We start from the raw sequence: 24,282 nt of genomic DNA, 5'->3' as shown, positions 1-24,282 counted from the left end.
TGTGCTGTGCTGATGGGCTGGATCTGTGCGTCATGGTGTGTGGCTGCTCCAGCACAGCCCTCAGCAGCTGCTTTAGTTTCTGATTTCCGAGTGTCTCAGATTAGATTTACTGCAGTGGCACTGAGGGCACGGAGCTGTGACAGCCCTTACTCCGTACACCCACTGGGAGGCTGCACTGGGCTCTGTCCCTGGGAGACAGCAGTGTTTCACTCACCGGTTCAGGTCGGTCAGCCCTGTGTGTTTCTAGCTGATGGTTTAGAATCGTAGAATCATTAAGGCTGTAAAAGTCTAATGACATCTCCTTAAGTTTTGCTGTTTCACCCAGAAGAAGGGTAAGATCATGCCTTTCTCTGTGTCCTGGTCACCAGCTCTTGAGTGTTTGTGTTGTCAGGGAGTAAAACTGACATTCAGAGTATTTAAAATGATAGACCATATGTGTCTCTATGTGGATTTCCTATGGATTTTCTTTTTCCTATTATTAATGAGATTTTTGGGTTCAGGCTTTTAAATTTTTCTTTGACACTAAAGATGTTTAGAATCAAGTATATCTAAAGATTCTTTTGTCTCACGTGACTCAAAGAGCTGATAATGTATTTGTTTCTGCAGATGAAAAGATTTTGAAGCCTGTTGTTCTTGAGATGCTCTACTTTGATGTTCTCTAGTACACAGAGTCTGATTCAATCCCAGTAGTGACATTGTCCCTTCTCCCTTGTCCTCACAGAACTTTGCAATCCACTGGAGTTTAAAATAATTTTTTATAGCAGTCAGTGACAATGCAAACTGATGTGTTACAAATATAATTTATTTGTGATACTCAGAGCTGTACTGGACAGTCTCAAAATGTGTTACTGTAACAGTTTCTTTCGTCCCTTGCGTCTGTGGTGCCCTGCATTGCTGCAATGCCATTAGAGAACTTTGCTTAGTGAGATTCATAATTTTCTTATCTGGAAACAGACTAAAAGACAACATTAGAAAGATAAAGCAGATCATCTTAAACCAAATACTGGCGTCACTTTCAATTCAGTTAAGAAACTTAAATGACAGATGCATAGGGTTGTCCCTTTATGAGCAGTGAGCAGCGCTTAAGTGTTCTTGAAAACCAGAAGGAAATGCTGCAGCTGGAATGTTGTAAAGCAGCAGTTTCTTGCTTAAATTGGATGTTTCAAACTCCTATACTTAATTTTTTCATGAGCAGTCCTTCTGAGGTTGATGAAGTTCAAGTTTTCTGCTGATGCGGCTACTTTTCTCTTTAAAGTAGTCATGATACCTTTTGGATCTGCTCCAGCTCTGTGTGTAGTCCTGCAGAAAAATACTAGGATAGAAGTAGACTGAAGTTAGATTTATTAAGTCTCATTCCCCAGGGCTCAGCATTGGGGCCAGCTCTGTTTGATATCTTTGTTGATGAGGGGATAGAGTGCACGCTCAGTCAGTTTGCAGACAACAGCAAGCTAGGTGGGAGTGTAGATCTGCTGCAGGGCAGGATGGCTCTGCAGGGGGATCTGGACAGGCTGCATTGATGGACCAAGACCAGTTGTATGAGGTTCAACAGGGCCAAGCACCAGGTTCTGCACTTGAGTCACAACAACCCCATGGAATAGTACAGGCTGGGGGCAGAGTGGCTGGAAAGCTGCTCATGGAAAAGAACTTGAGGGTGTTGGTTGACAGCAGCTGACAGCAAGCAGTGTGCCCAGGTGGCCAAGAAGGCCAATCCCATCCTGCCTGGCCTGTTATCAACAATAGTGTGGCCAGCAGGACTAGGAAAATGATTCTCCCCTGTACTCTGCACTGGTGAGGCTGCACCTCAAATCCCGTGTTCACTTTTGGGCCCCTCATGACAAGAAAGACATTGAGGTGCTGGAGCGTGTCCAGGGAAGGGCAGCAGAGATGGTGAAGTGTCTGGAGCACAAGTCAGATGAGGAGCAGCTGAGGGAGCTGTGGGTGGGGGGTCAGCCTGGCGGAAAGGAGACTTGGCAGGACCTTTTTTCTCCCTACAACTGCCTCAGAGCAGGTCCCAGCAAGGTGAGGGTTGTCCTCCCTCCCGAGTAATGCATTCGCTCCAAGCTGTGCGCGCTCCTGATTGGCTCGCTCGACACGTGCCGCTCTTCAGAGTTGCCCTGCTGGTAGCACAGTAGCATGCAGGTGTGTCTAGCAAGGAGTTTTATTCTCAGGTTTGATCCTCACAGATTGGTTTGGGTTGGAAGGGGCCTAAAAGTTTATCTCATTCCAACCCGTCTGCCATGGGCAGGGACATCTTCCGCTAGACCAGGTTGCTCCAAGCCCCATCCAGCCTGGCCTGGAACACTTCCAGGGACGTGGCACAATGGAACAAGTGACCTAATACAGAGCCTACTCATGGGATTTGGCATGTGCAGACCACGACTGCTTAGACTAACAACAAATCTTGCTTTAACTACTCAGATTTTGGAAATCTTCTACTATATTTCTGGCCAAGCCTGTGATTAAACCTTTAGTTTTAAGACCTGTGAAGCAGCTGCTGTTTCATATCAGTGGGCCCTGCCTTTGCCAGCTGTGGAGAGTTGGCATCTCCTAGCCAGAAGCCCAAAGTGGAAAAAGAAAGGGTTAAGGTTCAGTGGCAGCTTCAGTTATGAAGATTGGAGGGAAGTCTGCAGCTAAAGTATTTACCACTTGTGGGTTCCTGAGGGCAGATTGCTACAGCAGCAGATTTTCTGTGTTTACTCTGTTTGGCCTCACCTGAGGTCCCAGTTTTCTGTGATGAGATCTAACACATCCTTTGCCTCGTGCTCAGTCTTCCTTTGTAAGATGGATGAGGTCTTAATACTTGTTACTGAAAATAGGAGGCTAATGATTGAGGGTTTTGTTTGTTTTACTTGTTTTGTAACCTTAGAAACTATTAGAATATGTATTTTCATCATCTGAAGCTTGTCCAGGGATTTACGGCATCCCTGTCTCAGAAGAACAAAACTGCTTGAAGTGGAAGTAAATCTGCTGACAATGGCATGAGGCAGGAGCCTGTGGCACCTTGGCAGGCAGGTAGGATGCATTGCTCATAGGAAGGTGTGTTGACTTGTCTGATACCACATCTGTATCACCTCAGGTGTTTGGATATTCTTCTGTCCTTGTTTGCCTGTTTGGTTTCCATCAGAATTGGATCAGTGCTGATCAGGGGACACCTGCTGGTATTACCTGTGTAGGCAGTACAGTGCACAGTTTCCTTTAACTGGTCATTGCAAGATGAAGAATAAACTGTGGGAATCCTTCCCCTGCTCATCAGAGACCACAATGTTGGATATGCTTTCTTGGAATTCAGTAGACTTGGGGTGTCTGAAAATAATGGAGATTGTTTTCGGGGCAGGAAACTTTTCACAGGGAACACCAGGCTCCATGGCAGGCACAGCTCTGCAGAGGCCATGGGCACCCATGGACAAAGCAGTCTTCATTTCCAGATGAAGAGCAGCAGGACACCTGCTTCCGAATCGTGTGTCCTAATTGTAATCCAGTGTTACTCTGTGTCTTTTGTCTCCTCTGGACAGAGAAGGCAGGAAATCCCATTAGAGGAAGTGCCTGTTGGCCTGGCACACTGGTAAGGCCAGTCTGTATTCCTGGGGTTGGAAGCTGTCTTACAGGGGCTGAAAAAATTCCATAGAGAATTGGGATGTTGTGACCTGTTCCACTGTGAATCCTTTAATTTTCTTTGTGTCTGATGAAAGGATAGGAATCTTGCAGAGTTACGCAGGAAGGAAGGAAAGTCCTTGGTACCATGTGCATTACAATGACTTTTTTCCTTGCTTTGGTTTAACTTGGATTACATGGCAGAAGTCAGGAATTTGAGGAAAGGAGTTTTCAGAACTTGGCTGGGTGAGGCCCTGAACTACCCTGTCTGTGAGGTTTGCTGTTCCTCAAGCTGGCACTGGGACCAAGGGACCTCCCGAGGTCCCTCACAGTGTGTGCTTCCCTGTGGTTTATTATTCCTTCAGTCAAACAAGGATGCAGGAATATCCAGGCAGATATGTCTATCAGAGCATAAAAGTAGGAAATATGAAATGAAACAAAGATGTAGATTACAGACTTCACTTTGAACTGATGGTAAGAGATCTGAGTCTGCAATCTTGAGAGGTCAGCTGGGAATCAGATATGATCACTGAAGTGATGGGTTGGACAGAGTAAATTCCTTGCAGATTCAGAGTCTTTGCAGATTCTATTAACTAGATATTACAAAAAAGAATTAAAAATATTTTGTTTTCATAGCTGAAAGATGTGGTTGAAGAGCAGAGATCAGTATACCTGCAGATAGAGGCTTTTCTTGTGGTCCACTCTTCACCTAAGTAATGCTGTGAACACATAATTTCCTGGAAGCAGTGTGTCTCCAGTGAATCTGAAATAAATAAGAGATTGAAATGGAGGTCCCTGTAAAGGTGTTTTGCCTCTGTGGCTCTACTGTCTGTTATAAATCAATCCAGATATACTGGTGCATGTCAGGAGAGGAGATGGAATTTTCTGGCTGGAGCTCAGAGTTAGTGCTTCAGCATAAGCTTTGTCTGGTAGAACTAACTTTAAAAACCACTAAAGTGTAGCCATCCCTGGGAGGATGTGGCAGCTGTTTGAAAGTGACTTTTTATGTGATTGAAAGAGGCACAAAGGAAAGAACTAATAGTCAGGAGATGGAATTTGATAACTCTGTGATGTTTTCTAAGCTGACAGGTGAAGAAGGGAATAATTTGTGAATCACTTTGTTCTTGGAAACAAAATGTACTATCCATTGTTGGTGGGGATGAGGACAGACAGTCTCATCAGAGGCAGTATCTGAGTGTAGACCTGATTCTTCATCTCTGTTTTACGTACCGTGACAGGAAAATGCTGCTGGTAGCAGCAGTTAGAATTCCTTTAGAGATTTGTTTCATTGCTTGGTAGGAGATGTAAGAAGACTCAGTTTTTTGCTGTTTACACAACAGTTTTATGTTTATGAACGTTGTAATGTTTCTCCCAGACTAGTCAAACCATGTATAGTGTGAATAGCTCAGAGACTGCCCAGCTACAAAGATTTCCACCTGTGATAGAACCTGATCAGCAAAGGCCTTGGCAGGTGAGTGACTCCCAGCATCCTTGAGCTGTAGATTCTCCCGTGAGGACCAAAGTTCAGGACATAGGAAACCTGTATCTGTATCTGGCATCACAGGATATCTGTGTGTAACTGGGCTCTGGTATTGGAACTGACTGCCTAATCCCACTGAAGTTCTGGACAGTGTCCTGGTCTGTCTGTCTGCCTGTCTGGGCTGCCAGACTGCTGTCCCTGGCATGTGCCTGAACTCATTTGTGAGTCCTGAGTAGGAGTTTTGTGCTTCAGTCTGTCCCTCCAGGGCACACTTGGAAATGGGTATTGCAGTGTGTATTAGTTCCTACCATTCCATCCCAGTTTGTACCTTGATTGTGGATCCTGCATGAGAACCTGATCTTTGTAAAGCAGGTTGGCTTTTAATGCATACCTTTTTCTTTCTTTGCATTTATCCAGAGGTTCTCCTCAGCTCCAGCAAAGAGTGGTACAGCGAGTACTTTTGACCACAGCATACATTTTGGGAAGAGGATTATTGCCAAAGATGGGCTAACAGAGAAGGGCTTCTGTCCTGGCAAGGTATGAGTGGAGGAATGAAATGGAAGATGTGAAGTGGGGAATGAAAAATTATTTTAAAGTTTTGTAAAATTTGAGATATGTTTGTCATAGATAAGGGGAACAAAGAACTCTGGAAATAGCAATCCAATGGGTTTTATCGAGCCCTTGCATCTTTGTGAGGGAGCTTCATTGAATTCCTTGCAGTGTGGTGTGTAGAAAAGTTTCACATAAAACCTTAAACAAACTTGTAACTAGTTAGAATAATGAATAGAAAGGGACTTCCAGGCTGGAAGGGACCTTGAAAGATCATTTGGTCGAACCTTTCTTGGGAAAGAGACACTAGACAAAGTTATCTTAGCATCCTGTCCAATTGCATCTTGAAGACCTCCAGTGATGGGCACCCCAGCATGTCCCTGGGAGGTTGTTCCAGTGAACAGTTGATCCCAATGTAAAAAAACTTTCATTTATTGAGATGAAACCTTTGCCAGTGCAACTTGTACCTCTTGCCCCTTGTCTTCTCCCTGTGGCTCCTGGGGAAGAGAGAGCCTCTGTCCCCTTCGTAGCTGCCCTGTGATGAGGCTTCCTCTGAGCCTGCTCTTCTCCAGGGAGGAGAGACTTAATTCCTTCAGTCAAAGGAGACCTAACTCCTTCGGCTCTAAAGGATTCTTCAGATGTGTATGGTCCTGAAGAAAAACCTTTCACCTGTTCACCAGTGTGCTGGGTCCTTTCTGCTGGTGGTTCTCAGGTGCAGAGATGTCTGTCTCCCTGCTCCTCTTACAGTGCTGGTTTTAGAATGGTTCTGCCATTATGTGAAGTAGATTTGTCAGATATAATACAACATACCAGTAATTTCAAACAGTAGGATGAATATCCTCTTAAAACATGCCACAAATTTAGATTTCCTCTTTCTTGTTTTTTGTGGGTTTTCTTTTAATACTACTTGTCTCCTCCTTGCTTGCTCTGGTGTCCTCATCTCAGGATATCTGTAGTGGAACTCCACTCACCTGCTGGAGTGTGGAGCTGGTCAGCAGGGTCCAGGCAGACATGACTGGAAACTACACTGTTTATTGGAATTAAAAATCAATATTAAACACAGGGAGGAGCATCTGTACATCAAATGCATTCCTTGAGTGTTGTGCTGCCAGTGCCATTGTAGACTTGTGCAGAAATGGAGTGGCTGTAGCTCAGTTTTAAATGGCACGAGAAGGTCACAGCAGGGAGGACTTTGAATTCATCTGGGGAGACCCTGGGAGGAGGCAGCAGGTCAAACAGGTGAAATGTCAATGTTTCATCCCTGCCTCTGGCTTAGACCTAAGTAAAACCAGGTCACTTGAGAGAGATATGGGATATCCCTTGGGTCAGTTGGGGTCAGCTGTCCCAGCTGTGTTCCTTCCCAGCTCATTGTGCCCCCCCAGCCTCCTCACTGCTGGGATGAGAAGCTGAGAAGTCCTTGGCCTAAGGTAAACACTACTTAGCATCAACTAAACCATCAGTGTGTTATCAACATTACTCTCATCCTAAATTCAAACTATAGCACTATAGCAGCTACTAGGAGAAAAATTGATTCTATCCCAGCCAAAACCTGGACAACTTGTTGCTTCTAAAAGCTGCTGATGGACTCATGAAGACAAAGTCTCTCTGGTTAACCCACAGAGTTGGTGCTGCCCGATCACAGGGAAGATATCTGTGTGTGTGCTCTCATCTTCCCTGCAAGGGCTCTATCCCAAAATGACAATGGATTTGGTCTGTATTGCTTGTGCTTCTTGGCCAGAGTGTAGGAGTTGCAATTAATGAGCCTCATGTTTTGGCACACATGAGAAACAGTGGCAAGGAGCAAGTGGTGTGTGGTTGTGGTGAGAAGCATCCAGGGAGGTGTATGGTCTGAATGTGTACATTCCTGTTCTTCCAACACTTTTCTCTTGCTACTTAACCCAACTGTTTAGAGCAAGTCTTGCAAAGATTTGCCAGCTGGGTTATGGTATAATGTCCCTTTAATCACACCACCAGTAATTATTTGGGATTCAAAAGTAAATCTAACTCCAACTCTATTTTACTTCATGTGTTTTTTTGATGTTCTGTTAGGTAACACCTGATCAAAGCTGAGCCATCATTGCTTCTGTTAGGTGCATCTTGGACAGAGAAAATAATTTTGTGAGGGTAGGAAGTGGTAGCTTTTTTCTCATTTGCAGTGTGCTTTCCTGCAGGTCAGTATTTTTAGTTTCATCAGTGATTCAGGAGAAAAATGCCAGTTGTCTGCATTATTGAAAAACTAATTTAGAAGTACAAGTTTTTGACCTCTTCAGTCTCTTTGGGATAGGACTGAAACAGTAACACTAAATGGGAGTCATAGGTGACTTACCTGCCTGTTTGCAGCTGATATTTGTTCTGTGGGTGTGGTTAGAAGGGCTGTGAGCAGAGGGCAGGAGGGCTGATCTGATCTAGCAGATTGTCAGTGCAACAGGGAGAAGGTCCTTCTCTTGCTGCCTGACTTGCAGACTGGTGCTTATCAGATTGTCATGCTGAAGTGAGTTCAGCTCACTAACTTGGTGGGAGAAAGTCTTGCACCACAATAAAAAAAAGTTAGAGACTGCATGCCAGAGCTTGTACTGAGGGGAGTTTGGGAATACGTGTTGGGAAGTGAAGAGAGGGAGGTAGCAGAAAGGATTGGAAACAGGACTCTTGGAGTAGTGACCACTCACATCAGCTAAACTGCATTCTTTCACCTGTGGAATCTTTGTGGTTGGCCAGTAGTTTCTATGGGGTTTATTTTTCCTTTTTTACTTAGGAGGCGGACAGGTATTTGAAGCATAGTGATTTTTTAAATCTGAGAAAGAAGGAGATCCTGTACAAGAAATGGCTTGAGGATGTTTCAGAGCCAGTGCTGCAGAAAATTGAGGACAAAATGAACAGCCAGTCAATTGAGGAAATACGGAAAAGGAAACAATGACAACTCTCTCAGTATTTAAACTACTGTAAAAAGAAGGTATGAAGGAGAAATACATTTCTGTCCTGGAGAGGGTTGCATACAAAGGGTTGTGGACAAGATCAGGGGTTAGCTGTTATTTGCTGTCTAGTGAGTAACTTGGAGTTTAGATACACCTTACCTGTAAATTTTCCCAGGGTCTTCTGTAATGGTGGCATATGATGTTACAGCTGTTTGCTTAAGTTCACGCTCAGACATGAACAGCAGCATTGTTTGGTGCAGTGAGCATGTGCTGGGATCTGAATGTGACAAGGCACCATATTGAGGTGTGTTTCCATCTGAGTCAGACTATTTAGAGGGAAAACCTCGAGCTCTACCAGCTTAAACCAGGGCTGACTCTGAGCAGGGAGTGCATTGCGCCCTCATGTCTCAGGAGTTCAGTTACAGCAGTACTGCAGTATTTTGGCAGAGCACAAGTGAAACAATTTTGTGGCCTTGGATGCTACTGAGAAAGCTTTATAAATGGAAAAAAGTGGGAACAGGGAGATAAAAACAGTTTTCTTAATTCTGCTTGCAGGTAAATAGACCCAGTTCATGGATTCTGTAGTTCCTTGTGTTTCAGTACCCAGAAATTGCAGTCACTGTAGGAAATACTTATTGGTTTTCTTCATTTTGCTCTCAATTTCACACCAGTGTTGAGTATCAACTTCCTGCACCTCAGGAATGGATATATAGAGCAGTAAGAGCAGTTATGTAATCTGCTGCAAAAGGAATAATACTTTATGGAGAGCAGCTTTTGTTGTCAGTGGAAACCACTGCACAGTGGAGTCATGAGACTGTAAACAAGCTTCCCATCCAGAAATGAAAATGTCATGGGAGCTGAGTTGTTTCAGTGAGAGCAAATGATCTCTTTTTCAAGGGCCTGATGTGACAGACCTGTACATTTAAACTGCACGGAATGAAAAAGAGCTGAACTGGTCCTACTGCCAAAATCCTGGGATTTAGGATATGTTGGGTGTAATGCACATATCTGAGTCTGCTTCAGTCCATCTTGCAAGCTTCTGTGTCAGGTCAGGACTTTGCTGGGTATCCTTCCCAAGCAGTGGCTGGTGTACTGGCATTTGTCCTTCTCCATGAGCAAGTACAGCACCAGTGATCAGCCTCCACCTTTCCTCCTTGCTCTGTGGTGTCAGCTGTTGTTGGCATGTCTGCAGGGCTGAAGCCCTTCAAAGTTATAGGACAATTCATTTGCATAAGTTTGCATTAACCTTGGCAGCATATGATAAATTTTGCAGAACTTCAGACACTTGTGTGGATTGGTTAATACACTTAGTCTTGGTTCTGCATTTTTCCCTCCTCCCTTCTTTTAGTCCATTTTCTCTTGTGCTCTTCCCTGCTATTAGACTTCTCCTTGTCCTCTTCACCAGATTGCCTCACTCTCCTGTGTCTCTGTCACCAGTCTGTTTCTGCTTTCCATATATATATTCTTCCTCTAATCTCTCCTCTCACTCTCTTTCAAATCAACACTTTTATTCCATTCCCAAGTGTCTCACTGTTTTGCTCCTCTTTCTTCTGCCAGAGGGCAGAAGACTTCTGCCAGTGCTGTGTCTCACTCTCCTTGTTGTTTCTTACGATTCCTCCAAATTCTCCACTGTCCTTTGCTTTCCAAAGCTGCTTTCTCCCCTTTCCCTCCATTCTCCTCCTCCTCTCTAACACTATCTCCCCACTGTCCTTCCAGGTTCTTCCATCTCAGTTTTTCTGTCAGCTCACTCTTCTGCTTCCTTTTTCACACCATCTGACCCTTCCACCTTTGCCTCCTTTCCTTGACCTCCTCTTCTTCCAGTGACCTGCTTGTGTGTAGGTTTGGGGTTTTTTTTGCTTCAAATCTGCCTCCTCTTCACTCCCATTCTTACCTCCTCACCTCAAGTCCTGGGGCCATGGACTGCCGATGCCTGATGAGATGGCTGGTCACAGTGTGAGGGCAGTGTGACAGTACAGCCTGCAAGGAGAGGGAAGCTTCCCTGGCCTGGGTTACTGCTGTGTTAGCCACAACTTGGCTTCTGGTAGTCCAGGCTATTGTAGGCGTTTTGTGCTGAAGTGCTGCAGAGAAAGAGACCCTCCTGACTAATTTTTAAGAGCTGTTACTCTGCTTTCTGCCAAGGGGTGTGTGAGGGATAATGCATTAACTGCAAGAAGGGATCAAATATGGGAATGCTGCACAGCACCTCTGTGATCCACTGAGGTCTCAGCACACCTCGTAATGGGTGATATGTGATAATAAACCAAGGGGTGGCACTAAAACTCTGCAAATTGAGCAATGTTAGTGCGTGAAGCTTTCCATGGACAGAAACAGGAGATGGTGAGTGTGGCTGCTGCTTGCTGTCTGGGGAATTGCCAGATCCTGGGGAGCAGAGGCCCCTGCAGAGGCAGCAGTGTTCATGCTCAGCAGTAGCAAAGCCCCGTGGAGCTGCCCAGGTGCTTGCTGCATTTTTGGGAACACCACAGGCCCTTGGGGCATGGCTCACTCCCATGTGAGCACCTTCAGCACAGTGACCTCTTAAATCCCACTTTTTTTCAGTTTGGACTTGTCTTGCAGTGCTCCTGAACTGTTCAGGTTAAGTGTGTTTTTTCCAAGTCTTGAAATTACATCCATATATTGCCAAAAAGAACTGGGATCTAGGAGGCCATGGGCTGAATGCTCCCCTCCTTCCTGGGACCCCGGGAAAATCACCTGCACAAGATGCAAAACTTAACTTGCAAGGTTTTGGAGGAATGAAATATTCTATTTGCTTGTCATAGGGAACTTGAACTGCAGAATGTGATGGTTGTTGCAGGCAGAGTTGTTGATGAGATGGAGCTGTGGCCTGGACCATGAGGTGTGGTTCAAGTCTTTATTCCTGTGTGTAGATGGAAAAAAGCTGGCTCATGACCCAGTCTTGGAGCTTAGGGGGCTGTGGCTGGTGAGAGCTCACTCACTCCTTTCTTTTTTTATTTTCCTTTTAGTATCTGTTTCCTTCTCTGTCAGAACATTTTCCTGTGAACAGAATTTCCATTGTCTGGTTATGGTTGGCGCCTAAGCCTGTAATTATTTCTGGATGCTTCATGAAATCATTTGTCACATACTTAGGCCTATGATAAATTAAAATTGATGGGGGAACTTTTCTGTTACACTTCAGTCATCTTTCTGAGGTGCAGTATGTGAAAACTTGGGAGTCCTTATCTCTACCTCTGGTGCTCTGTTCAGGCCGTGCCTGGGTGCATCACACCCAGGCTGGCTGCTCTCACTGTTGTATCACCAGTAGCTTGAGACCTGACCCAGCACATGCTTCGCCCCCAGGGCTATGTGGTTTTGGAAGATTATGACCCATCAAAGTACAATCCATTCTTCCTGAAGACATGCACAGACTGCTGGAAGGTGTGAGGAGGTTTGGAGTCCCCTTTGACCAGCAGGAAGTTAACAGTTAGGAGGCAGAACCTGTTACTGCAGGGGGAGTATGTTCTGGTTTTATTCACTGGGTTCCAGCTCTTCCTGCATTTAATCCCAGGAGTGTCTGAACATGGTTTTCACTGGGAATGTGGTTTGGATCCACACTAAGCTCAGATTTGGAGGCACAGTAGGCAATGGCAGGGAGGAGTTTCCTCATTTCAAATCCATTGTGGCAGCATGGGGAGCTGCCTGTTTAGGGAGGGTCAGAGAGTTCCCAGGCAAGCTGGGTGTGTGCTCCGTAGAAGGAAACAATATGCCAGCTCAGCGGTCTTTACAGATCACGCAAAGGCACCAAAGACTTGGGTACCCAACACAAGAGTTAAATAGGACTTGGACACAAATCTGTGAAGTGCAGGTCTTCAGATCCCTTCTGGATGCTGCAGCCTCTCAGCAGCTGTGGGCACTGAGCTGATCCTTCATTGCAGTGTGCCACACAGGGTTCATCCAGATCAGCTGCCACCAGGAGATCAGATCTCCTGTCTGTGGTCTGACTCTGTGGCAGAGTTATCAAATGCCTTATGACCTGCCTGAGGAGCTGAGATGCTGAGTTTCCATGGCCACTCAAGTCGGTACCTCATGGATTTATTCTTTTAAAATGAGGCTGATGCTCCTCCCTGGTAACCAACAGTACCTTAACATTCCCTTCTGACTTTGGTCTCTTGAGACTCTCTAACAAAGGGCTTGTGTTGGTGCAAATAAGCATGAAATAACTGTTTCTGTCACAGGTTTCAGTACCAACTTTATAGGATCCTCTGTTAAAAGACACCGAAAGAAAGTTTATTGGGGCAGGCATTATCAAGCAGTGTGAGACAGGTATTTTAACCAGCTGGGTTCCATAGTGCAGGGGACAGCCTTGCTTTTGCCAGTGGATGCTCACACAAAGCACTTGTTGCTTTCCCTGCCAGGAAGACCATGCTCTTCCAGGGAGCTGGATGAACGCTGCAAGGCAGAGCTGCCGCTGCTGCCTTTGGGCCGGCAGCATGTGGGTGCACTCGAGTGGCTGAAGATCCCACATGCCTACATGGCCAGTGAGGTGCACAAAACAAGGAGGTGAGAGTGGCTCAGTGTGGGAAAGAGCTGGTGCAGGCAGATGTGAGGGGCTGCAGCAGCCTTCGTGTCACATGGACTGGCAACAGTTTTTTCCTTCAGTTTAAAGGCTGAAATTCCTCAACCACCACAATGAGATTGAGAGCCGACGATGTCACCTGTCCTCCAGCTCAGCACAGCAGCAAGCACAGCCCTCAGAAGGCACCCTGTGCAAAATATGCTACATCTGCTGCCAAAGCAAATGATAAGAGGCCTGGTCTTCTGGCAAACTGAAGTAAACTCACTGGCTGAAATATGTGGCTCTGAAATGCTGTTACTCAGCAGCCAAAGAAATGTCTGAGCTGCTGCTCCTCTTCTTGCTAGCTCCAGTTCACACTCCAGAGGCCAAACCTGCTCTTTTAGATTTAACTTAGGCTTAGCTCAACAATGACAGTGCTGCTGTTCTCTCCTGGAGACAGTGTACAAGCAGTAGATCAAACTTTAACATATGTATTAGGTGTTCTGAGAAGGCAGAAATAGAGAGTGCTCTTGTACAAAATGTCTGTTGCTTTTCAGAGTCAGTGCTGAGCAGCACCTGCTGTCAGTGCCCTACAAACATGTCTCTCTCCTGTTCCAGTGCAGTCCCAGCTCCCTGCTGGAGTGGTTTCACAGCAGCTCTGGTGTCAAAGCCTGGAAACGGAATTTTCTTTATTCTCCCAATTCCCACTGTACAGACACAATCTCTCAAGAATTGCCAAGATTGAGTTTTATTTAGGATTAGAAATATTGAACCACAGAAAACTGTTAAAAGTAACAGAGGTTGACTCAGCCCTGTAACAGGAGGGTGCACAGATGGTGACTGGGGGGGAAACTGCCAGACTTCAGGAGGAATTGCTGCACCCATGGAAAACAAGGGCACAGGCTGCTCAGAACTGCATGCTGTGCTTCTGCAACAAAGCAGCTTAAGGAGGCAGTAAAACGGGTACAATGTATCAAACCTTTTATAAACAAACTTTTTTAACCCCCTATACAATAAAATATACTTTTTTAAAATCACTATTCATCAATAAACATCTGTAGACAAATTACATTAATAAACTTATATTTTACTCTCTATATACATGTTGGCAATGTCAAAGCTTCAAGATTCACATGGAGGTCTGCAAGACCAAGGAAATGTACACAAATAACTTATATTTAGGAAAAAAACCAAAGCTGAAGAGTATTTTGCCACATTGTTGTGGGTCACAGTATTTTAAATATTTTTTCTAGTTATTCTTCACAACCACATTGTCTCAGCAGAGAATGATGAAACAAACTGAAGCAGAAAGAAAAATCAAGTAGCAGTTACTGATTCCAGTGCAGAACTAAGTCAAGTAAAGAACTACACTTGGTTCTTAAAGAATATACAATATATTATTGGAGACTTCTCCAGTGCTAAGGCTTCTTCAGCATTTACTCTTTAAAACACTATCATCCTGAGATGGGAATATTCCAGTGGATATCACTTTTAGGATTTCAAATGGAATGATTCTAGTGCTGAGCTTAAACCATTCCTCAGTCTGTCTGTCAGACTAAGTGGTAAAATATACACACAGCTTGGTGCCACATTTCTACTTAACACTTTTTATGGCCCTGAAAATGGAAACATTGGCATCCAAACCCAAGATATTCCAACATAAGAAAAAGGCACTGAGCTATAGTACTGTATATACAGTAACATTTGTGTTTGCATAGATCAACAACAACTTGGAACACTGCAAGGAACTAAGCACAACCAGCAACTAAGAGGAAATACAGAAGCAGCAGAACTCTTGCTTAATAAGCAGCGTGCGGCAAGGAACCTTTAACCAGAAAATCTGCAGGCTGTCAGCTTCAGTTGTCCTTCATAAATTAAAACCAAAGCGTTCTCAGAGCGTTTTCTGATCAAAGAGCTGCAGGTCAAAGCGCACCCAGACTTCTCCTGTTGGAACTTCATGCAGCAGTAAGTGTTTAGTTGTGGGGCCTTTGCTCTCTTGTTCTGTTCTGATTTTTGCTACTGGAACTTCAGTACGACCCAAAAAATCTGTTGGGCAAGCAAATAAGAAATTTCATTAGGCAAAGACAGCTTAGAAAATCTCAAAGAGTCAGGTGCATAGTATGTATTCAGTACCAGAGCACTGATCCCAGGCTTCCTGTTTGTCTGGCCCTCAGCCCTGTGTAAATCAGCCAACAGTGAGAAGACAAAAATACTATGGCATTAAGATGGAGAACATGCCTTTATGTCACTTTGATCTAAGGGCTTAAAAAATGCTTAGAAAATATCCTTTCCAAAACACAATTTCAAGTGTTTGCCAGTTTTAGAGCTGGCAGGTCAGTTAGGTGATGGAACCTGTTTACAAATCAGCTGAGGTACTACTAAGACTATTAAAAAATCAAGTATTTTGGTTCAGCCAACTTTTAATTAGGCTTATATATCATTATTTTCACAAGAACAAGGACCTCAAACAATTACTGCCACTGGTAGGTTTGCAGTCCTATGCAGAGATCGTATGTGCTCGTGGCTGTTTCATATGTAACATCTTTGTGTGTGTGAGCATTAAAAGACTCACCATGGACTGAAAAAACCACAGACTCAGCTGTCCAACTGGGAGAAGCAGTCAAAGTCAGGTTAGTTCATAGGAGAAAAGACTGAGCTACACACATGGCAACTCAGGTCAAGACAGTTCCCTGCAAATCTGGATGTGGCACTTGGGGATATGGCTTAGGTGATTATGGTGGTGCTAGGCTGATGGTCAGACTAGATGATCTTGAAGGTTTCTTCTAACGTTGATGATTCTGTGATTCTGTGTGTCAGAGCCCATAAAAAGCACTTAACCTTTGAAGAGTACTAGAAGCATCTGACTGCCAAAAATGTGTTCAGTTTCCAAGCAAAACAAGAAAGCTTAACAAGCTGTTGCTGTGCAGATATAACCTAGCACCTTATTTTTGGGCACCTATAGTGAGAGAGTAGCACTGCCTTCAACTACTCAGTCTACCCGGTCTGACAAAAAAATAATCCTGTGTGATACAAAAGCCAAATAGGGATCAAATGTCACTGCCTGGAGCTGCTGGCTCTGGAAGGCTATTGATCCTACTGAGCCATGAGGCATTGTTTTCACACACTTCTCAGGCAGCAATCTTGGAATGGTTGCTGAGGAACTGTGTACCCCAACTCAGAAAAAAGCATTCTTTTCCTAAACCAAATGTTGATACTTGCCATCGGGTGAGAACTGATCCCTGTCAAACATGGTGATGCACAGGACATCCTGATACAGATCCTTGATGAAGAACTGGCAGTTGAAGTTCCACTTGGGGTTCAGGGTGTCCTGCAGGGTCCTGGTAGTGTAGCTCTGTGAGCCCATGCTGATCTCACAGTATGGGTTGCTCTTCCCTAAACACAGAACAGGGAGTGAAACCTCTCTGCAGCACAGAGACCTCCCTCCCTGTCTGGAGTCTGCCTGGACACACATCAGTGCTGCTGTCCAGATGTGGATCAGGCAATCCCCATATCCCAGAGCAGCACAGAGCTGGTTCTTCACTCGGTCCTCTGAAGCTAAATAACGGCAAATTCCTTCTGAAGCTGTAGCTGAAACCACAGTGTATCCCAGGCCACCAAACTGCTTTCAGCAATCCTTTCCAAATGTTACAGGAGTGATTTGAGACTGTTTCCCTCACTCACCATTGGGCTTACAGGCCTTTAGTTCTGTTGCTTCAATCACGTGCACCATCAGGCGTCCTATTCCTGAGCTTTTCTGTGAGCGAGCTGGGAACAAAGAGGTCAGAAATAAACTATAACAACTGGCAATAGTTCTGAAGAGGGAGATCTTACACAGACACTATGGCATCCTCCAGGAAAGGCCCTACCCACGTGTCCAGGTGGATGAGAGGGAAATACAGAACTCAGTAGGTACCTTGATAAGCCTTTTCACGTTTCTTCTTTTCCGTCTCGATGTACTGCTCCGACGCTGCTTTGATTTTCTGGACCCAGGCAGTACTGCAAAGAGCAATCCCTATGGTCAGGGTCACCCCACAGGCAGGAAAGTCTTCAGTGACTCTGCCCCAATCTCTTTTGCCATTCCTCCCTCCCTGGGTTTCAGATCACAAATCAAGTTAGTTCTTGGACTAAAGCGATGGAATTTTGGGATTTAACCTTACACAGCAATCCAAATCATTCTAAATAAATGAAAGTGGAGCTGCTGATTTATTAAAGACTGCTGGGCCACAGTAAAGACTGACCAGGACTGGGGAAGAATCCTATGGGATGCTGGACTTTGCATCCCTAAACTATTCTTCTATACAACTGTAATGTCAAGAAGCAGTAGATGTGACTGCATTCCCCTGCAAGAGCTGCTGCGTAAGCAGAACAAAATCAGAGAAAACTCATCATTCAAATGAGGGTTGAGTTTATTTCTTGACCAAGAGACTAAACCCTGGTTTTGAGCTCAGATTCCTCCATGTCTGCTCTCTGGAAACAGAGCCTGCAGCCTTCATCAACCAGTTTAGACTCAGATCTGCACTCTCACTACTCACCGCTCGTTAATGTTGTCAGTCTTAAGTGTGTAAACTCTGTCAATGTGTGATATGTGGAAAACTGGCTCATCACTTGAGGGGTCTGTGGGCAGTTTCACGAGGACTTCATTAAGGAAAACAGGCTGAAAGAAAAGCAAATGTCAGTGTGGCAGCATCACCTGACAATAGGCCAAAACTCTACCAGGATGCTTAAATCATTGGTTTACTATAGGGAAAATAAGTCACAGGACACAGGACAAACAATGAGATCACCATGCAAAGGATGTGAGAAAGGACTGAGAGAAAAACCACTCTGGTGATCCACCCCATTCTGTCTTCCCAGGTGAAGAGCTTTGTGAAAGGGGCAGGATTGTGTAAGCAGAGCTGCAATGTGGAGCTTGGAAATCTCTCAGGTTCCCTGTGTGAAAGCAGCCCTGATACTTAACCTTATCTTCCCAACTCCAGAATCTTGAGAATATGCACTGTATGGACACAAGGACTAAAGTTTTGTACCTTTTACTGTTTTCTGAAGGACAGGAGTTTTCCTGTGGATGCAGGAACTTGTGCAAACTGAAGTTAAGGCTCCTGTTTCTAAACATCCCACAGCTGCTCAGGCACGATGCTACTTCTGCCCTTTCCCCCCAAAGTGGATGGAACTGTTTGTTAAACCAAGACACAGAAGCCTATCCTTTTCCAGAGACTAAGCCAATGACATTTGTGCAAGTTGGCTGCCACAGTCCCTGCTTGTATGACAGCAAAAGGGGACAGAGACCTAATCCTAGCAGGGAGAGCAGCATTCCTCATTGCCAGCCATCACCCACTGTATCAACATGACCACACTCACCATTTTGTACATTTTGAACTGGGAATTGGATTTGGGGCTGAAGAGTTTATCAGAGCTGGATGACACAAACTGTTTAACCATGTAGGTGAGCAGGAGGAAGTCATTGAAAAGGAATCCATACAGCTCCTTACTGCTCTTGGCCTTGTACAGCTTCCCACTGTGCAGGAGCTTCCGTGGTCCCAGGCAGTTTGTGAGGGAGTTGAACACAGGTTGCTAGGAGAGACAAAACACATTAGCAGCAGCAAGTTCATGCAGACATCAGCTCCTGTTCCTCTTCACCGTGGAGATTTCTCAAGCTGCTCAAAATGCTCTTCTGATTTGTTTAATGAATTTAGTTATAAATGAAGAGAAGGAAAACTGTCTATGATCTGCCATGGTACCAGCACAACTCCCAGCTTCACCAAAACAGACACAGGTCTGACTGGATGAAGGTATTTACCACGTGGCCACTTCTCTGTTGACCAGGTGTGTCTAAGAAGAGGCTGCACAGTCACCTCTTACTGGTGCATGATTAGGTGATGGAACCAGGACAGACCTTCTGGGCCTGTCAAGCCCTGGTTCCTTGAGCAGCCAGTGGAGAACTGTCACATACCTCATTTTTAAGGCTGTCCTGTAAGGTACAGGAGCCTGAACCCCTCATATCTTTGAGGATCCAGCACTGAGGGTTTCTGTGCCCTTCCTGCGTGAAGGAAAACCCTGGGAAACACACACCAAGTGAAATCCCACATAGTAACACCTGACATCCCCGTGGCAACACAAGCAGAACTTCACTGAGAAGAGTTGTTTCTGTCCCTTTAGCAGTTTAAATGGTATCAGTTTTAAGCCAGTAAATCAAGACTTCTGATACTGCCAGAACCATGCAAAACCAAGGGTTCATCATGTTATGGCTGTGAGTAGAATTCCATAAAAGCTTCTCTGCCTAGAGCTCAGCAGTGGATCATGTTCCAGTAAGGGATATGAGCAAGAAATCCCATTCCCTCCCCAGCCTTTCTGAAACGACTTGGAAAAGCCTCTTCCATGCAGTGTATCAATGCAGCTACCTCAGCAAGGCCTTCGCACTGGACGTGGGACTGTATCCACTCCAGCCTGTCTGAGTTCTCCTTCTCGCGCACCCCCTCGTTCACCTGAGAGCACAGCTCCTCCGCTCGCTCCAGGGCCAGCCTGAGGTTACTGTGATCAGGGTGGTTTTCTGGAGTGTTCTCTAGAATCTGGTGTGGATCGAAGAGAGAAGACAAGATAAAAACAAAGGTAAGCACAGGCACCTCTCTGTGCTCTCAGGGAAAGGCTTTATTTTGCTTTTGCTGTTGAGATCGAACTCAAAGCATTCACCTACGAAACCTCTCTTGGGGTACTCACACTCTTTATGAGCAGAGGGTAGCGTGTTATCCTTTGCATAGGCTTCAGGAGGAAGCTGGAGAGGGGCATCCCTTTGCAGCGAGGGTCCAAGGCAAGTTTCTGTGGTGCAAACAGGAACAAACAGGAAAGCCAGCACTGTCATTGTACCCAGACACCCCAGACACTTTGCCAGCATAAATCATAGGCTCACTGTTCATGCAGAATCCCTACATTCAAAACTGTTCCAGCTTTTATTTTGACATTAAAGACTCCACTCAGGTTGAAAAAGAACAAAGCGATGAAAGAAACAAATGACTGATGTTAACAGTTCTGGCAATTCTCCTTTCATAGTCTCAGTAAATTAGCTAAAGACAGGGCTATAAATAAAGGTCACGCACAGTGTTAACCATGGTCACCATATAAATACACCTTGGAAGGTACTTAGGTGTTTTTGCAAGATTTTACTCTTCTGGGGTATTTTGATCTGGTCAATACTGCTTAGACAGGCTCCTTGCATTGAGGAAAGGAGAAGGCTCAAAAGTACTGAATCAGATACCTTTAAGTAGTCTTTGAAATCTGCATCTTCATCGGTTTTCTGCTGCAGCAGTGATGCTCCGTTGAGCTGACAGCTGCAGAACCGAATGTAGGCCTGCATGTGGGACAGCTCTGCTGCCAAGATGTCCCCAATCATCTGCACTGGCATCTTCTCTCCTCCTGTTTTCTTCCGCACCCGCAAGGCTCTGAAAAGGAAAAAATCACCATCCAACCTTGCTGCAAGTCTGCGAGACCTAACTCAAGATCCTTATAACATCCTGGCAGGTGAATTCCCTTACACTGCACAGGCACTTTCAGGTGGTGCAGTGTCCAGTCTGAAGCCTCAGAAAGTCACTGGCACAGTGTGCTGAGATGAGCAATCTGCCTGGTGGATTTGGGGGACTGGGACTCTCCTTTGAGGTTTCTGGGACAGTCAGCATGAATCTCGACATTCAGCCAGATCCCATTCAGTGATTATTAGTCACTTTGTCTCTCTACAGTTTCTATTTAGAGAACAGAAGGTCGCTTTGCAGAGAACTGGGAAGAAAACTTCATGCATGTACTTTTGTGTAGGCTCTGTTTCTAAGGAATTATAGCAAATGTGCATCTCTTCTTGCTGTTTATTTCCCTCTCTCTTACTACAACTTCTTTTGAGGCAGTCTGAATGCATTTAGCTGTTCTGCATGCACAGGAAATAATCAGCAAGGACAGAATATTTACTGTAAACCCAGGAAACTTCCTGGGTAAAGGAACAAAATAACAATGAAGAGTTAAATGTAAGACTGCAAGTAAGTACTCACTTCAGTAACTTTGTGTTTGACATGATGAGTTCCTTCCAGTTAACAAAGATCAGCCCCATTTCTCCTTCTGTGAGACAGCCTGAATCAGCCATTGGTTTTTGGAAAACCTGCAGCCAGAAAATGAGAAAGGTGAGCAATTGCTCAGAGACAAAAGCAGTTCAGCCTCTTGTTTAGCTTAGCAGTGACTTTGCTTTTTTTGAAAGCTCAGCATCTAATTTCTCAGAAGTTAAAAGCAATTCCTTACTAGCACTTGTGACAGCTGCCACTGTTTTCCCTAAGCATGTGGCCCCATTCTGACACCAGCATCACCATCTGCAGAGCAGGGACAAGCAGTGGGACCTGCAGGCTGACTGAAGAGCAGAAGAGTATTCCCATGATTTTGGAGTCAGTCGCTACACAGATTACACTTAGGCACTGCCTCTCCCCCTACCCAGAGCACTTACAGTCAACCAGTGTGCAGAGCCACAGCTGCTCTCAGGGGCCCTCAGCACCACACCTGGAGAGCACAGCACCCACATAACTCAGTCTATCTAACATCTGCCACACTTCACCACACAGCTGTTGTATATGGAGAGGTCAGGTTGGACATCCAAGACCAGGTAATGCTGGGCAGCCCCTGCCCTGCCTAGAGAGGTGGGCTTGCTTCCAGAAGTAAAAACTGGAGAGAAGGCAGATAATAAACTTTTATGGTGCTTCTACAGCTTTTGTCATTAGCCTGTGCAGCTCTGATTGACAACCAGCCCATCATCCTGTCACTGAGCCCAAACACCTAATAACAGGATTTGGAAAACAGGAATGTCCTCGTAAGCTGATGGATTTCACAATGTGGTGGTTTTGCCTGGTGGGCAACCAGGTAACATTTGCTGGAAAGGGAGATGCCCACGCACCTTTATTCCTCCAGCATCTCACAATTCCTTGTGCAGCTCTGATTGACAACCAGCCCATCATCCTGTCACTGAGCCCAAACACCTAATAACAGGATTTGGAAAACAGGAATGTCCTCGTAAGCTGATGGATTTCACAATGTGGTGGTTTTGCCTGGTGGGCAACCAGGTAACATTTGCTGGAAAGGGAGATGCCCACGCACCTTTATTCCTCCAGCATCTCACAATTCCTTCCCTTTTTTTTTCAGGACAGAGGTGTTCTTTTCCCAAATGGATTTTCACATCCAAGACACCTCACCTCTATGACGAGCTGCAGATCGTCCATGTACCTTTCTTCCGTCTGAATGAGCTCATGAATGTAGCCCTGCCTTTTCCTTTCCATTGGCTGCATGGTGTCAAGGCTCTGGAGATCAGCACACCCTACAAGAGGTAAGCCAGGGGTTTAGATCCCACTCAAGGCATCAAATCCAATGAGTTAACAAAATTGCACCAGCATATAGCAGCCTACGGCTCAGACAGGGGCAAGCCCTGTTCACAGCAGGAGCTGCAGATCAAGTGATGGAGTGACTGATCCCCTCCCTCCTTTGTGTCATTTCTCACTCTGCCACCTCTTAATTTCTTCAAACACCCCTTGTTCTTGTACTGACTTCCTGCCACTCCGTTTGTCTCATGACTTATCTCTTCTGCCACACTGATTTGAAACTGTAATTTTCTCTTACCTTATTGCAATGTCTTTCTGGACTTGGTGATCTTAAAGGTCTTTTCCAACCTTAATGATTCTAAGTTACCTTCTGTGAGATGAAGTCATCTAAAATGTGTCTGGCCCTGACTTATGACATTGCACCTTTCATTCCCACCCCTTTTCTCAAGCCCTCTGCCTTGGTTATTAATTTATGATACAAACCACCATTACAAACGTGTAAAGTCATAACACATAAGGTTATAGTTGCATAACTTCACAATTGCACAACTTTTTTTTTTTTTTCTCAAAATGAACCTGAAATATGTTGAATTATCTTTATGCATCAAGTATGAATAAGCAAAATCATGCATAGGATCACACCAGCAGTCAGTGACACAAACTCCAGGTTTCTGTGAGAACACACAGACCCTACAGCTTCACACAGCTCTTTCTCTACTGTACGTTAGTAACATGACAACAATGTTCAAAATTTAGTGACTGAACCAAAAACTGGTAAAAAACTAAGTGAATGTGTTTAGTTGGGTAAAGGAGAGCACAGAAGTCAGTGTGGGTCTGTCAGCCATCACATGGCAGAGGAGGGCAGAGCAGTGGGGTGGGGGAAAAGGGGAAAAGAGGAACAATTACAGAGTGTTTGAGAACGTCCATCTATCGCTGGCTCTGAGGGCATCGGATTGCAACCCCGGCTGGACTGTGGATTTTGCAGGATAGCAGAAAGGACATCACAGGGACCCATTTAGATCCAGAATTTCTAGAGGAATGAAACTTTATGAAAGTTCGCAGGTGTCACGAAAGGCAGCGAGTGTGACCGGCAGCAGGAAGGGCTGCACCTCCCTTGTCACCCTGACACACCAGGATGTGACTTTAGTCACTGCCAATGTACAGATCTGTTTATGGCAAGGCTGCTCTAAGTATTGAAATAGAGTGAGTAATACATTTGAGGGGAGAAAACAAGAAACACTAAATATTTGGCTAAACTTGATGTGACAGTGGCCTAATGGGAACCTCTCAGGCTCATGCACTTCCAGCTGCAGTGACATCAACCTGCTCTGAAGGAGCAGCAACTGTCAGCAAAAGAGAAACTCTTGCCAAGTGAAGGTTTATGACTCCATCCCAAATATTTTAACAGGAAAACCCTTTGAACAACACAAAGAAGTAAAACAGCAAATGCAATAGCTAGATTGAACACTGGGACTTTTCAGTTCTGTTTTGCACTCCTGAGGAGGATCACAGATCTTAAGCTTTCTGACAAGTTATGAAAATTGCCAATTTTTACAAAGAGATGTGAGATTGCAGCTCATCAGCAGAATGCTGCTTCTGGCCTCAGTTATCCCCAAAGTTACAATCAGGTCAAAATTAAATGTGAAAAATGAGTAAAGTACTGACAAAGTGATTCCTGTGAAGTTTGGCATCTCAGTGCATGAAGACAGTCTGTGGTCAGTGTGTGCTACTTATGGATTCCAGTGCCACTCTTCAGTCTGTGCAGGACTGAGTTTAAGCCCACCTGGTTCCTAAGACATGAACTTTAAGGACAATCTAGGGCTTTCACAGTAACACCAAGTGTTATTATTTGTCCAAAATTGGAAGTCTCAGCTTTGACCATGTGGTTCCCTTTCCTACTGCAAGGTGAAC

General features: G+C 44.9%; 2 protein-coding genes across 2 annotated transcripts in view; one reads left to right on the top strand and one right to left on the bottom strand.

The window, feature by feature from the left end:
• Positions 1 to 4,978: 4,978 nt before the first annotated feature.
• FAM228B (family with sequence similarity 228, member B) lies at positions 4,979 to 13,289 on the top strand. Its single transcript, XM_009074097.1, is given in 8 exon segments — positions 4,979 to 5,062; positions 5,489 to 5,608; positions 7,670 to 7,744; positions 8,373 to 8,570; positions 11,848 to 11,925; positions 12,723 to 12,810; positions 12,903 to 13,047; positions 13,154 to 13,289. Coding segments are annotated over 8 exon segments (924 nt in total).
• Positions 13,290 to 14,653: 1,364 nt separating this feature from the next.
• The window catches only part of ITSN2 (intersectin 2), a gene marked incomplete at its 5' end in the record, with an annotated part of 29,630 nt that continues 20,001 nt past the window's right edge, over positions 14,654 to 24,282 (bottom strand). Inside the window, 11 exons of the mRNA XM_009074096.1 lie at positions 14,654 to 15,088; positions 16,262 to 16,435; positions 16,724 to 16,807; positions 16,956 to 17,038; positions 17,575 to 17,696; positions 18,398 to 18,610; positions 19,438 to 19,605; positions 19,754 to 19,852; positions 20,289 to 20,472; positions 21,067 to 21,173; positions 22,249 to 22,370. Coding sequence (XP_009072344.1) covers positions 14,934 to 15,088; positions 16,262 to 16,435; positions 16,724 to 16,807; positions 16,956 to 17,038; positions 17,575 to 17,696; positions 18,398 to 18,610; positions 19,438 to 19,605; positions 19,754 to 19,852; positions 20,289 to 20,472; positions 21,067 to 21,173; positions 22,249 to 22,370 — 1,511 coding nt within the window. The remainder of the gene's footprint in view (positions 15,089 to 16,261; positions 16,436 to 16,723; positions 16,808 to 16,955; positions 17,039 to 17,574; positions 17,697 to 18,397; positions 18,611 to 19,437; positions 19,606 to 19,753; positions 19,853 to 20,288; positions 20,473 to 21,066; positions 21,174 to 22,248; positions 22,371 to 24,282) is intronic.

The sequence above is a fragment of the Acanthisitta chloris genome, unplaced genomic scaffold (genome assembly GCF_000695815.1).
Source record: "Acanthisitta chloris isolate BGI_N310 unplaced genomic scaffold, ASM69581v1 scaffold28384, whole genome shotgun sequence".
NCBI lineage: Eukaryota > Metazoa > Chordata > Aves > Passeriformes > Acanthisittidae > Acanthisitta > Acanthisitta chloris.
The sequence above is the reverse complement of the archived record's forward strand: the minus strand, read 5'-3'. Positions and strand labels throughout refer to the sequence as shown.